Source organism: Rhizophagus irregularis, chromosome 1 (assembly GCF_026210795.1).
Source record: "Rhizophagus irregularis chromosome 1, complete sequence".
Lineage (NCBI taxonomy): Eukaryota > Fungi > Glomeromycota > Glomeromycetes > Glomerales > Glomeraceae > Rhizophagus > Rhizophagus irregularis.
The window spans coordinates 2244734-2259355 of NC_089429.1; the positions used below are offsets into that span (position 1 = coordinate 2244734).

At 28.4% G+C, this 14622-nt stretch overlaps 5 protein-coding genes across 5 annotated transcripts; 3 read left to right on the forward strand and 2 right to left on the reverse strand.

Annotated features, from left to right (window-relative positions):
- Nucleotides 1–1608: 1608 nt before the first annotated feature.
- OCT59_000427 (uncharacterized protein) lies at nt 1609–3141 on the forward strand (the record flags this gene model as incomplete). Its single annotated transcript, XM_025331343.1, has 1 exon — nt 1609–3141. The coding sequence occupies one exon, from the start codon at nt 1609–1611 to the stop codon at nt 3139–3141; it is 1533 nt and encodes a 510-aa protein (XP_025189292.1).
- Nucleotides 3142–5760: 2619 nt separating this feature from the next.
- OCT59_000428 (uncharacterized protein) lies at nt 5761–7649 on the reverse strand (the record flags this gene model as incomplete). Its single annotated transcript, XM_025312644.2, has 8 exons — nt 5761–6000; nt 6088–6321; nt 6399–6539; nt 6633–6743; nt 6816–6962; nt 7105–7215; nt 7297–7449; nt 7539–7649. The coding sequence occupies 8 exons, from the start codon at nt 7647–7649 to the stop codon at nt 5761–5763; spliced, it is 1248 nt and encodes a 415-aa protein (XP_025189293.2).
- A 1633-nt stretch (nt 7650–9282) lies between these two features.
- OCT59_000429 (uncharacterized protein) lies at nt 9283–10780 on the reverse strand (the record flags this gene model as incomplete). Its single annotated transcript, XM_025331344.2, has 7 exons — nt 9283–9423; nt 9510–9731; nt 9812–9952; nt 10033–10146; nt 10238–10384; nt 10464–10574; nt 10646–10780. The coding sequence occupies 7 exons, from the start codon at nt 10778–10780 to the stop codon at nt 9283–9285; spliced, it is 1011 nt and encodes a 336-aa protein (XP_025189294.2).
- Nucleotides 10781–12194: 1414 nt separating this feature from the next.
- On the forward strand, nt 12195–12510 carry OCT59_000430 (uncharacterized protein; the record flags this gene model as incomplete). Its single annotated transcript, XM_066138827.1, has 2 exons — nt 12195–12197; nt 12277–12510. The coding sequence occupies 2 exons, from the start codon at nt 12195–12197 to the stop codon at nt 12508–12510; spliced, it is 237 nt and encodes a 78-aa protein (XP_065988286.1).
- A 415-nt stretch (nt 12511–12925) lies between these two features.
- On the forward strand, nt 12926–13266 carry OCT59_000431 (uncharacterized protein; the record flags this gene model as incomplete). The annotated part of the gene is made up of 2 exons (XM_066138829.1): nt 12926–13013; nt 13076–13266. The coding sequence occupies 2 exons, from the start codon at nt 12926–12928 to the stop codon at nt 13264–13266; spliced, it is 279 nt and encodes a 92-aa protein (XP_065988287.1).
- Between the last annotated feature and the right edge of the window lie 1356 nt (nt 13267–14622).

The following is a 14622-nucleotide window of genomic DNA, read 5'->3' on the forward strand; positions in this document are numbered from 1 at the left end:
TTTGCTCACCATGAATGATTTGCGTTAATCTTATAAAAGTTTAACTGTTTAAATTGTCCGACAATACGAGTCACGTCGCGCATATAGCCGATGGAACTTTAGGACCAGGTGTAACAACTGTAACATGTTAACATAATAATGATCATATGATTATACCGCTTCAGACGCTCAGTTATCCAATTAGACCAAAGTCATAAGGAGGTTCGTACTTAGTTTCACTTTTTTCCTACAAACAAATCAGTACGAATAATATGTTGTAAAAGGTCAACGTTGATCGGACAGATGATGAATTTAGTATGTAAACAAAATATAAACAAAAATAAAATTAATAAAACTATTATATTTCAACAGTAATTACTTATAGTGAAATTATCAAATTTATAAATGTATTTATCTAACAAAAATGATTTTATACTTGTCAGCACTGAATTTGTGCATATAAATAAAAAAATAAATAAATATTGATTTCTTTTTTATTATTAAATTAACAAATAAAACTATAAAAATGCAATCATATTATACATATGTTCATCGAAAGAGTAAGAATGTTATTCAACTAGGATAAAATGTTATACAATTATTTACAATGAACCTGGCATCGGAATTTTTTTACTAATAATATAACATTTTAACAAATAAAGATATTATAATAATATAACTAATAATATAAATGACTAACAATTAACTAATCAACTAATATGTATGTAATAAATAGTATTTTAAAAAACCAGAAGAATAAATAAAAAAAAATTTTAAAGTATGCGATTTTATTGACCTCCAATTAGTTTACATTCAATTAAATGATTATGAATCTATAGATCGTGGATTAGGCTACAATGTTACATTAGAAAATTCTATTGAAGGATCAAATATTCCTTTTATCATAAATCTTTTATTAAAATTTTATAAACAAGATTTTAAAATTACGAAAATTACTTAAATTAACAACTAAAAGGAAAACTAGAAAATCATCATTTTATATAATAGAAAAACAAATTAAAGAAATGAAATTCCATTAAATTCTAATAGTGAAGTAAATACTCAAGTTAAAATAGAATTATCTGAATGGAATAAAAATCAAAATTATTGTTGTGACTATAAATGACAGAAGACATGTTGATGTTAATCATAAAATTAAAATTAAAATTCATCGTGAAGGGATTTTTACTAGTATAAATATTAAATTAGACATAGTTTTTTCTGACTAGATACGCATTATATATATACTGTTATTACTATGTGCGCCTGACGTGACTAGTAACATGTATAGATTTACGATATGTCACTGTCGCGTTTTAAAATGTTTAAATTATATAATTTATTTGAATTCATAATTTATATTTGATAATTATACATAATATTATATTTGAATAAATATTAAATATAGTATATATAATGACCAATTATTTGTTAATTTTTTTTCATTATAATTATAATTCGTATTATAATTATGATTATAGTCGTTATAATTTTGATCATCGTTATAAGACGTTACTGTAATCGTTATTATTATAGTAATCATTATCGTTATATATAATTACGATTTTCCAAACAAAATATTTTTAATTTCAATTTCTTCGACTTTGACACGATTGAACCTCTATAAACATGATTGTAAACCCATTTTTAAATGAATTATTACAACTCATTTTTAATAACCTTGATGATGATATTGGTTCTTTATTTTCATTATTATTTGTAAATAAAAATTGGTGTGAAAATGCCGTCCCCATCTTGTGGAGAAGACCATTGAGTTATGATCGTCATAATTTTGAAGAAACAACGAAAATCAAAAAAATAATTCCAATACTTCTTTCACAAATCTCATTACAAGAAAGAATCGATTTAGAACTTAAAGATATTCCAACTAAAACTATGTTTGATTATGTATCGTTTATTAAACAATTTGACATATCCTTATTAGATTGGTTAGTTTGTGAGAAATATACCATGGCAATAAGCAAAACTATTTTTATGAAAACAAAAAGATTAGATGAATTAACATTTTTATATGAAGCATATGGAGATGATCTTTATGAAAGTATTTTTACATTACCAAAATCACAAATGTTACTTAATCATATCACAAAGTTGAAGTTTAATTCTACTGGAAAATATTCACTTTTTCCTAATTTATCAATTTATGTTAAAAATATCAAATATCTTTCCATTAATTTTTCCTGCAGTAGTAATAATCATAAAAATGTTGTGAAATTTTTTGAGGATCTTATTGAATTTATTTCTGTTCAAAATAATTTGGAATATTTTATCATAAATATTAGATCTAATCTTTTTAGTATTATGCATATGGAAAAATGGAGAGGACTTTTCTTTAAACTTTCTGAATCTCATTCTATAAAGTATATAATGATTAAAGGTTGTATTGATGGAGAACAAACTGATTTGAATTTTTTATCTAATTGTTCAAATCTTGAAGAATTACATTTAGATTCTATGATTATTGATTATGATAAATTGGTATGCTTAGAAAATATTTATCTACCAAAATTATTTTCTTTCTCATTATTAGGTTGTTATTTCATTTCTCCGAAATATAATTATGTTTATAAAACAAATTTATGGCTAACTTATATTACAGCATTTTTAATGAATCATAGTAATACTTTGAAGGAATTAAAAATAATTTTAATGCTCGAAACTGTCAAACGAAATTATTTGAAATCAATCCTTGCCGATTTATCATTATATTGTCAAAATCTTACATTGATTGGATTAAACTTGGATCATATTTTTGGTTATTATGTAGAATATAGAGAGAAAGTTGATAAAGTTGATGAAATATTTTTTAATTTACCTAAAGAATTATTATTGATTTTTATAAGATCACTTCCTAAAACTTTAAAATCTCTTTCATTTGAAGGAGTAATTGAACTTGATTATTTAGAAGAAATTATAAAAAATTATATTGATAATTTAATTAATTTAGATTTCTATTATTATACATGTGTTAAAGTATTAGAAAGAGATATTGATGAAATGACAAAAAATAGAAAATTAAAACTTAGTTATGATAAAAAAAGAATTAGTATTAATTGGACATCAATATATAGATATTTTTTAGATTTTAATTACCCTTGGTTAGCTAGCCATTCAATGGACGGCAAAGTATTTAACTCATAATAGTGTTTCCAAAATACTTAATTGCCGATTCGTCTACTGCGTTACTAATAAAACTCGAGGATAATAGCATTAATAAAAAAAAAAGCGTTATTTCCACCCATTTCACAAACAGAAGTATCATAAACTTTCACCTGGTTCTAATAATAAAAATATTTCAAAGAAGTCTTTAAAAACAACTTTGAAAGCTAAAACTTATATGTTTCTAATGTAAATAATGCAATATAACAAAATAAAATATTGAAATTACCTATATTTTAAGGTGTAAATCTGACGCGCGTACTGTACATAGTAAACTCATTATTTTGCATATGAACGTATAATTTTTTTTTTGCAAATTCTTTTTTTTTCAAGTATTTTTTCAGTATATCATATGACTTTTATTTATAGTTAATATATCGTCTATGAAAATATCCTTTTTTTTGAAGATTGTGTTCTAGCACAAAATCGGCAAATTTAACCCCGAATTTTATTAGTAACGCAGTGCTGTTCTTAGACGAATCGGCAATTAATAAATATAATTACAATTCTTTATAACATTCTTTATTAATATTAAATTCATAATTTAACAATTTCACACCAGAAAATTTGTTTGAATCATAAAAATTGAGTATTTAATGTTGTGCTGATGAATATCATGCGAAACACTTGTGACCACAAATTTTCATAATGCGCATAAATAAATATATTATTTTCCGCTTCGCTCTCGGACGATTAAAATAGCGAAGTTGACGCTCCCGGTTTGGCGTCAGCATCATTTAGCATAACAGCTTAACAGAAAAAAAATATAAAAATTAATTTAACATTTATTATTTTAGTTTTAGATAATTATTACAGTTTAAATGACCTATGTTTAATAAAAGTCAAAATTAACTTTTGCATACAATATACACATTTGTCCCATTTGAATTTAATCAAAGGAAAATCTTAATAAATAAATAATCTTTGGACCATGTTATTAATGCATTTAGCGAAATTAAAGATTGAATAATCATTAGATGAGAGATTAAATAAAAATTTTATTTTAATTTTTATAACAAATCGTTACTATTTGTTGCCAAGTCTTTTAAAAAACTTGTTGTCACCTGATCACCAACGTTGGGTGCAGCAACATTGATCAGGGAGGGGAAAGGGAAGGGAAAGCGAGAGAGGGAAGGGAAAGAGCGAGAGAATAAAAGAAAGGGAAACTAGAAAGAGCGAGGGAATAGGAAAAGGGTTAGGAAAAGAAGGAAAACGAGAGGGAATACGCAAAATTACACACATACAAACACTACCCACCCATACACAACCCATACTCCCAACCTATAAACCGAAGAGAAGACCTAATAAAGAGAGAGTGAAAAAAAATCGAAGATTTAATAATTATTGAATCGAAAAAAAATTAAGGTATTGGGACAATAATATATTATTTATGTTGATATACTCGCTCATGACAAACCCGCATTAAGATTGTGTTACATGTTATAATGAATGATTATTTGCATGAGTAATATGACTGATACGAGTAATATTTAATTTATGACAATCTATATATATCAAATGAGTTGAATGTCGAATTTTTATAGCTAAAAATTCCTTGGATTATAATTCTGTTAAACCAATCGGCATCGTCGGCATCACTAATAACAGCCAATCACAAGAAGTATTCTAAGGAGCACAGATCATCTGACACCATAACTTATAGAAAACACTTTTAGAAATATGTATGTTTTTATTATCATTTTTTTTTTTATTATTATTATTATACAAAAGAAACTGAAGCACAGAAGCAGTAGGAACTACATGAAAAACAAAATTTTCTAGTTATCATTTAAATTACGAATAAAGATTTTTATTTGAAAATTAATCACGTGAATTGGCTAGCGCGTAATGATTCATCAAAAATAACCATGTTGGTGTATTGTGAGTTGTTCCAATGTAGTGTCCATTAGCACGTGGATGCGTGCATCCATGGGTCAACTTGGGTATTTTATGTAGGCGGTGTGGTATATTAATTGTATTTTTGAGCGGATACGTAAGCGTACGATAGTTGCTTAACGTTATATTTTTCCGATTAGTTTTAAATACTGTTACATAGTGTTGATCCAAATCTTATATAATTTTTCTGAATAATAAGTTCAAAATCTTTTAATCAGAATTGAGTTATAGCAATTATTAATATTTTTTAGATATTTATGATGCGAACATTGTACAGAAATACTGGTCTCCTTCACTATAATCGGTACGATCATATGTTTAAAATTTTGATCAAATTAAATTAGAAAACTTAAATTGAAATTTGCAAAATTTAATTTTTTAAAACTTGCACGGTTATGTCAAAATTTAATTTAAGTAAACGTAAAAATTATCAGGTCCAATATTTTTTTAGCGACAGCTATAACGATCTTCAAATACTTTTAGTTCATTAGAGGCGACCGTAACTTACTTTAGGATACGTAAAACGTTTTTTTCTAGTGTGTTAGGTAATAACTTTAAAAAAAATTGAAAAATTACAATAAAAATATCTTCTTTTAGTTAAATTACATAATAATATTTTATTTTTTACAAAGGAATTCATAATCTAAATTATTAATCACATTATAATTCTATATCACACGATGACTAAATTAAAATAATATTATTTTAAATCTGTCTTAAGGTGAGCCCTATTCCTATAAAAATAACTATAAAGGATAAAAAAAAATATGCAAATGCTCTACATTGCAAGGCAACCTTTTGAGATATAATTGGCTGAGTTTCTCGAGTTTCTTGAGTTTCCTTAACTTCCTGCTGGGTTTCCCAAGTTTTCCAAGTTTCCCAAGTTCCCTGATCATCTTGAGACATTTCAGATATTAATTTTATCTTGGCAGCATAAACACAGAACTGGGAGAAGCGAACATTTAATATAAAGATTAACATCAAAAGTTTTTCTGAAGAACCTCAATAAATAATAACAAAAATTTCATTTACCTCATCAAAGTAAATATACTCTTCATTGTTCGCACAAATTTTATCAAACCTTGCCTTTAGCATCGTATTCGATTTCACATCTATCCCAATTAGATCATATCCCTTCTTGAATTCTTTGAAATCAATACGTCCATCATTATCTGTGTCAAGCTTTTTAAATATATGGGACAATTCATTATAATAATGAAGAAGATAAATGAGACGTTCGAATTCATTGAAATCAATAAAACCATCCTAAAAAATTTGACGAAATAGGTATGTTAAACTTTAATTGATAAAATTAAAATAATAAAAATTAATTTTCAACGAACCTGTGAAGTATCAGCAGCTTTGTAAGCCTGCATTATAACAGACTCATCTTTTGAGAGGTGTGGATATAGTTGAACAACAGCTTTGTTAATTTCATCTTTAGATATGATACCGTCGTTATTATAATCAAAGATATCAAAAATCTATTAAATAAAATGATTTAAGAATGGAACATTAACTTCAAAAACTATTAAAGACGAAATTGACTATATTAGAAATAAAATATTTCTAAATACCTTCTTGACCTGATTCCTGCTTTGTTTCTTAGTTGTAATAACTGCTTTCTCGTTATAATAATGAAGAGCATCGATTAAATATTCAAATTCTTTAAGGTTGATAGAACCTTCCTAAGAAATTTAACATTGTGAACGTTAAATTCAATTAAAATAACGAAGTGTAGACAAGTTTACAAGACCAACCTGTGAAAATTTAGGTACTTTATCCTGATAAGCCTGCATAATGGCAGACTTATTTTTTTTAAAGTGTGGATAAAGTATGATAACAGCTTTATCGACATCAGTAAGAGGTATGATGCCATCGTCATCATAATCAACGGTTTCAAAAGCCTATAGTAATGATATGAAAATAAAATTAGTAATGTATACAACGCTATGAAATATAGCGTTCAATACCCTTCAAAGGTTAAAAATACTATTAAGCTAAAAATACTATCTAGGCTAAAAATACCATCTCAAGCTGCTAACTTACCTCCTTGACTTGAGTTGTGTCTAATTTTTCGGTAGTAATAACTGCTTTCTCGCAGTAGTCATTAAGTAAATTAATAAAATATTCGAATTCTTTGAGGCCGATTAAACCATTCTAGAAAATTTGGGGAAGTAGTAAAGTTAGCGTTAGGTCTTATTACGGTATATAAAATGGGAACGATGAAATAAGACAAACCTTTGAACTCTTGGCAATTTTTTGAGCCTCTTTAATGATGGCAGTTTTAGTAGCGTGGTTATTTGCAATATGTGGATAAAGTTCGATAATAGCTTTATCAATTTCGGCGAGGGAAAGACTACCATTTCCGTTATAATCGAAGTAGTTAAAAATCTATCATATTTATTGAAATACTAGTTAAGTATTCTTGAAAATAATAAAATATTATCTAGAAAAAAAAATTATTGTCAGGTAATAGTTACCTTCTTAATTTGGGCACTGTCAAGTTTTTCAGAAGTAATAACCGCTTCTTCCTGAGTAGGTTTGCTGATTTTCTTATCACACTTGGGAATTCTGGTATATACTGTTTCCATTTTAATAATTGGAAATGTTTGAAAAAAAAATCTGGGTAAGTCTTCAGAATATATAATAATAGGCGTGATTAAATTAGCTATATATATATATGTATGCATTTTTTTTTAAAAAAAAAAAATAGGGAAACCTTGATCCTGCAATGTTACATTAGAAGAAACGAGAGGAAATTTTTGGTGGTCCCAACATTGAAATTTCGGGAAGTTAGTCCGGATTCTCTAGCTAAATATGGTTAGCATTAATCCGTATATGGTGGGTATAACGAGGCAAAGATTACTTTAAAGAATAAATATTAGGGATTAAAACAATACAAAGATTTCATTATGATCAACATCGCACAGAACATTCTTTGTTTTATGATAAGGCTGTAAACTCCGCTGATCACACATTAAAATAATTAAATGTAACAAACAAGTTTTAAACCCATGACAATAACAACGTTACAGGATAACAAACAACCTTTGTTTCATAAAACGAATCGACAGGAGTGAGGAGTTAAAACGTAACTTTATACATTATTTTGGCAAAGAAGAATTTATTTGTACTTGTACATGTTTCAATTGTTCTATTAATTTCATTAATCGACTTACTTCTGACGCAGCATCTCAATAACCTAATTAAATCTATAATCATATATTTATCGTACATTTTAGTTTTTTCAACTGCATGATAACCGCGAATATGCGGTTGTACTGCATACTTTCATGCAGTAGAAGTTTTTGTAAAATGTAAAGTCGGGATAAAAATCAAAATTTATTATTTTTTTTTTTTCATGGCGTTAAATGTACAGAATCTTGCATGATCCGAACCGAAAAAAAAACTTTAAAAAGACAGCCAACAGTTAATTTTGTAAAACATTATTTTACAAAGTTTTACATAAAAATGTAAAAATGCAGAAGACAATTTTTAATAGAAGTCATTTAAGCTTCGAGATTTTCCACGAACCTAAATTCCGATATAAAAGTTAGTGACATCATCAAACGGTTGGGTTACGCGTTAGAAGTCACGTGTTGAACTAGCTTAATATTATTTCATTTTTAAAAATTTTCATTGTTTATTCGAATACAAAATAATTAATGCTATTCGATTCAGGAAAATAATTATTCATCAGCAAAATTGAGAGAGCCGAGTTTGAAATAAGTGAAGCGACATTTTCAAGATCAAAAATTCCATTCACGTATAGATAAATATATCAATAATTTATTAAAATAGATAAGAATATTTAACTATTTTAAATTTATTTATTCTTAAAGAAATTGCAATCAAAGAATTCGTGATACGCATTTATCAATTAATATACAAAAAAAAAAATAAATATACATAACATTGATAAAGTATTAATGTATTATATATTTGAGAGACGTAGGTGGCGAAATACATGAACTTCTTAGTAAATAGCGCCAACTGGAATTGGGCTCCAATTTACATTTCGTTTAACGATGTTTCTTATTGTCCTTTTTTTGTAATCAACATTGATGTATTGTTCGTCATCATTATACTCTTCAGTATAATAAAGTTGTGGATAGACGTAAAGACTAGTAGGTATCATACAAACGAACAAGTGCAATTTCTTACGAACAATATTCCCATGAAAATGACTGAAAGAGACAAACAGGAATATGCAAATTCTTTCCATTATCGAGTTTCCGGAGTTTCCCGAGTTTCTCGAATTTCTCGAATTTCTCGAGTTTTCCATTTTTCCAGAGCTTCCAGGGTTCCCTGAGCATCCTGAAGCATTCCAGACATCAATTTTATCTTGGAAGCATAAATACAAAACTGGAAAAAGTAAACATTAAATAATATAATGATTAGCTTAGCTTCATGCGTACTAAAAGCTTCTCCGAAAATGATATTCATCTTACCTCGTTAAAAGGGAGTCGCCCATCATTTTTCTTGCAAATCCTAGCAAACTGTTCTTTAAGTATTGTATCTATACCAATTAGTTCATGTCCCTTCTTGAACTCCTCGAAATCAATATATCCGCTTTTGTCTACGTCAAGTTTTTTAAATATATGAGATAGTTCGTTATAGTAATGAAGAAGATCAACGAGATGTATGAGTTCTTCGAATTCAATAGAACCGTCCTAGAAAGTTTGACAGTTGACATATCAGCAGATACGTTAGGATTTATCATGTAAAATTATAATAATAAAAAAAAACAAACCTGTGAAGTATCAGCGGCTTTATAAGCCCGCTCAATGATAAAGTCATCTTTTGAAAGGTGTGGATAAAGTCTAGTAACAGCATCCTTGATTTCGCTTTTAGATAGGATACCATCGCGGTTGGAATCAAATATATCAAAAATCTATTAAAAATAATAATTTTCATAATCTTTAAGATATTTTTATTTTAAAACTGTCACAAAAATAAAATATTTCTAGATACCTTCTTGATTTGAACCTCGCTTAGTTTATTGAAAGTAATATCTGATTTCTCGTTATAATAATGAAGAGCATCAATGATAGATTCAAATTCTTCAAAATCTATACGACCATTTTCCTAACAATTTTTTAACAGTACAAATGTTAGGTCAAATATGTAAAATTAAAACAAAGAAAACTAAATTATAAATATGTTCAACCCATCCAACCTGCGAAAGTTTGGATAATTTATTTCCACAAACTTGCTTGATCGCAGGTCTGTTTTTTTCATTTTTAAAATGCGGATGGAGCATAATAACGGCTGCATCGAAATTAGTAAGAGATAGGTAATCCTCATCACCAAACGTTTCAAAGGACTATCAGTTATAGTGATCGAAAATGAATTCAGTAGTTATAGAATACTTTCTTGATTATGAAAATTTATTATTATGGTACCTTTCTGACACGAGCTTTGTCTGGCTTCTCAGTAGTGATAATTGCTTTTTCGCAGTATTTATGAAGATGTTTAATAAAACTTTCAAATTCGTTAAATTTAATATACTTAATCTAGAAAATTTTGTGAATTAGCGGTATGTTTTGCTTCAATAAGTAATGTAAAACGATAAAACAAGATAAACCTTTGAAATATTAAAATCTTCATAAGCTTTATCGATTGCAGCAGCCTTGGTAGCCTCCCCACATGCGAGATATGGGTAGAGTTCAACGACAGCTTTATCAACTTCAGCACGGGAAAGACCACGCACCATTCCCATTACGATCGAAGTATTCAAAAATCTATCCCAATTATTGAAGATGAAAGTTAATACCATAAAATACCATCTGCTGGAAAATTTTGCTAAATAGATACCTTCTTAATTTGAGCTCTGTCCGGTTCTTCGATAGCAATATCCGCATTCACTATTCTGTTACGCCTTCTGGGAATACTGTTAGCCATGTTTATAATTGGGAATTTGTTTGAAAATAAATTTGAAATGATACTTGAGTGTGTCTACAAACTATATATAAATATATAATGAAATATGCAAAAATTTCATTGATATATCTTAATATATTCATATTTTTTGTAGTATCACATCATAAACGTTATCATGGATAAAACGGGAATTTACTAATGAACCCAACATTGAAATTTCGGGAAAGATAATACGGTTCACGAAAGAAAAATAGTTAACAACAATTAAAATAACTAAACCATATTTGTCAGATATAACGAAGTAGTATTTCGTCACGCATAAATTTATCTGGTGATGTTCATAATAACTATTCTGTTTAGAGTGAGTGACACAAGTTACGCTAAACATTACATAAATGTTCACGTAATGGTAAATGAGCATTTTAATTTAGCCAAGAAAACTTTATTTTTAGAAATATATTATGATTTTAATAAATACATATATGTGAATAATTATCATTTATCAATAACAACAGTATTAATAATTATGATTTATGACTAAAATGGGATTAGAATAACGAGCGTCAATAAATTCTTTATACTACGGTAAATAGGTATCTTTGTAATTAAATAAACAATGGGATGATGGCTTTATTTATTAAACAAATATTGTAACGAACTTTCTATTTGAAATGTTTTAGAAAAGAATATTTATCATATATTATTTGTTAATTTTCTTTAATTTTCTTTAATTAATATTATTGACTATTAATCTAAAATATACATAATAAAAAAGATAAATTATTATATATTAGTATGTAATAGAATCTTACAAAATAAAAAGAAAAAAAAAAATTATCAAAATACTAATCATATATGTTGTATTATGCGTTAAGTTTCTTAGTAACCCTAAATTGGATCAAAATTATATTTAATATTGATGAAGATTTAAAATTTAATAATTTAATTAAAAAATCTAATATATGTATAAATATATTTTTTAAAAAAATGATGCCTATAAAATCATTTTAATATATAATAAAATATATTACGACTTTTTATTAATAAAATTTCAGTCTCTTAACATTAAGATATTCAGGTTTTCGTCAGCAAATTATTTACTTACGTAAAATGCTGGTCCCGACATCCTGTGACTTTACTGGTTAAATATAATTATATTAAACCAGTTGATCTAGGTTAAAGAGATATGGTTAGACTATAGAGGTATACTGAGGTATTGTTAGATTATAGAGGTATACTTAGGTTAAAGAGGTATGGTTAAATTATAGAGGTATATTATTTCTGCGATCTAACTTTACTTCTCTAACAATATAGTTTTTCCTGCTTTCTCATTAGACTTCTGGACTCCTAACAGACAGAGTGAAAAGAGTACAAGCGCGACAACGACTTCGGAATGGATATAATTTTAACGAGGAAAAAGTCACTGCATTAATCCCTTTTCAGAAAGGTATTCGGAGCAAAAGTGGAGTCGCACCTAATACTCCTGCTACCTCTTCCTCCGGTCAAGAAGTGAAATCGGAAGGAGGCGCAGTGAAATTTATGTCAAGTTTCGCAAGAAGAGTCTATTGAGGAGTTGGCTCAGCGTATTGTTCAGGACAACCTTAGTGAAATGGAAGTAAAAGCAAAATGCAAGGTCTTAGTTGAATCAGCCTCAAGTGCTAGTTCTGCCTAGAGAATTACGCAAGCCTAACGCTTCAGATCCTAATACAACCCGTTTAACTAATGAAAACCAAAAAGAAAAGAGGAGCGCTTACGTCGCGAAAATAGGGACATTAATTATCCGGACCATTTTGCGTTAGAATCAGTTAAGGAATATTAGATGGTTATGATATATCTAATAAACCTGATTTACAGGCTCTTGCCGATGTAATGATAATGCTCTGTATCCGTCCTGCTGAAGTTAAAAGTTTAAGAATTTCGGATGGGAGCGTAACTGGCTGTGAAATATCGAGGTCAGGCAGACATTCCTCGTGCATTTAGATAAATGGAAAAAAATGAGGAGCGTGCCAGACAGTTACTTAAATGGATAGATGCAATTTCATCTGGGCAGTTAAAAGATCCTGGTACGCCTGGTATTAAATGTTTTTGCGCATTCCTAAAAAAGTACGATTTACTCGATATTTACGAAATATAGGAGCTGTATTTGCAGTGGTAACACATGGAGCTACAAATTTATCGAACGCTATGACTATTGCATCCGAAGCTTTAAGGCATTGTCCTAGAAACCATACCTCTCCTGCGAAAAATTATACTATAGTTAATTACAGACCTCGCGGAGTATCTTACGACCAAGCAAAGCCGTTCAAACTCTTTGACAACAACTAATCATGACGAATTTTCCGTGACGAAAAATCAGCCGGGTGGGAATTTATTTTTTTCGAACAAGATATAGCATATATAACGCATTTATCTGTTTAGACATGCGGTTAGATCGAAGGAAGGAAGGAATCAAGCATTCATCTGATTGTAAATCCAGTGCGCCAGTGAAAAGATTAAAACTATTCTGCACAAAAAGCCCAAAAAGAGAGTCAGATTGTTAGAAGAGAATGTAGACTTTGTTAGAAAACCTGGTAGAAGAGTTATATTATATTGTGAAAACAAATTAAAGGACTCATATCAGATTTGACAGGTTCGTCCGAAGAACACTCTGATGGTTTAGAAATACATGTAAAACGCTCTCATCCAAATAAGAAGTTTCAACCTCATAAACAGTGAATTTGGGGCAGTTAGGCCACGCAAATTAATATTTTCGGTTCACATAACATTAAAATTTAAAATTGACCCGGGGACCCGGGTTTTATTTTTTATTAATCAAAAATTTTATTATAAGTCACGTGATCGACTAGGTTATAATTAGATAATCTGTATTTAGGGATTTCGAAGATAATCAAATTTTTTCATTCCAGTTTGTTATTAAAAATGTCTATCATACATGTGCGAATAAGTTACAACTCTGTAACTTTAAAAGGTTTACCAGTTGTAAAGGTAACAACTGGTATAAAATGCACAAAGTCCTCATAGCACAGATGACTCTTTAAAAAATTATTTTCTATTGTTAAAGTTAATAATACCTTGACATGTAATAGTCCTATTGAAATTCCATATTATTCAAGTGGATTATTTAAAGAAGCACTTGTTTTAACTATGGGGCAGAATGTGAAGAATTATTGAGAGTATTTTCCATATTGTGAAGATTGTAGTGCGTACCATTGGAGATGATAAGATGAAGCTCAAGGATATGCTACTAAATTAAAGAGAGAAAGTAAAATGGAGAGGAATGGTCAGTTAAAATAAAAAGAGAAGGAGTAAAGAAAATAAATTTGTAAAGTCAAGTAACGTAATTACTATTCATAATAATTAAGATTTAACCAATAAAATTACTTTGAATTACGTGATAAAAATTTTACATATAAAAATTTTTTGGCCAAATTTTGAAAAAGCGACCCGGTTGGGTAAAATGAACCGAAAATATTAGTTTGCGTGGCCTTAGTCCGAGACAAGTGTCCCTGGTCCGGAGAAGTGACGTGAACGTCATCGCCGGAGCATAATCTTGTTGAGCCGGAAGAATCCTGACCACAAGTCATGTGAGTTGGCTGTGTTTGTGCAACAGAAAAATTTCGAAAGAAATAAATACGCTAACCGAAACCTTTTTCTTTTTTCCCCATACAAACGCGAGAAGAA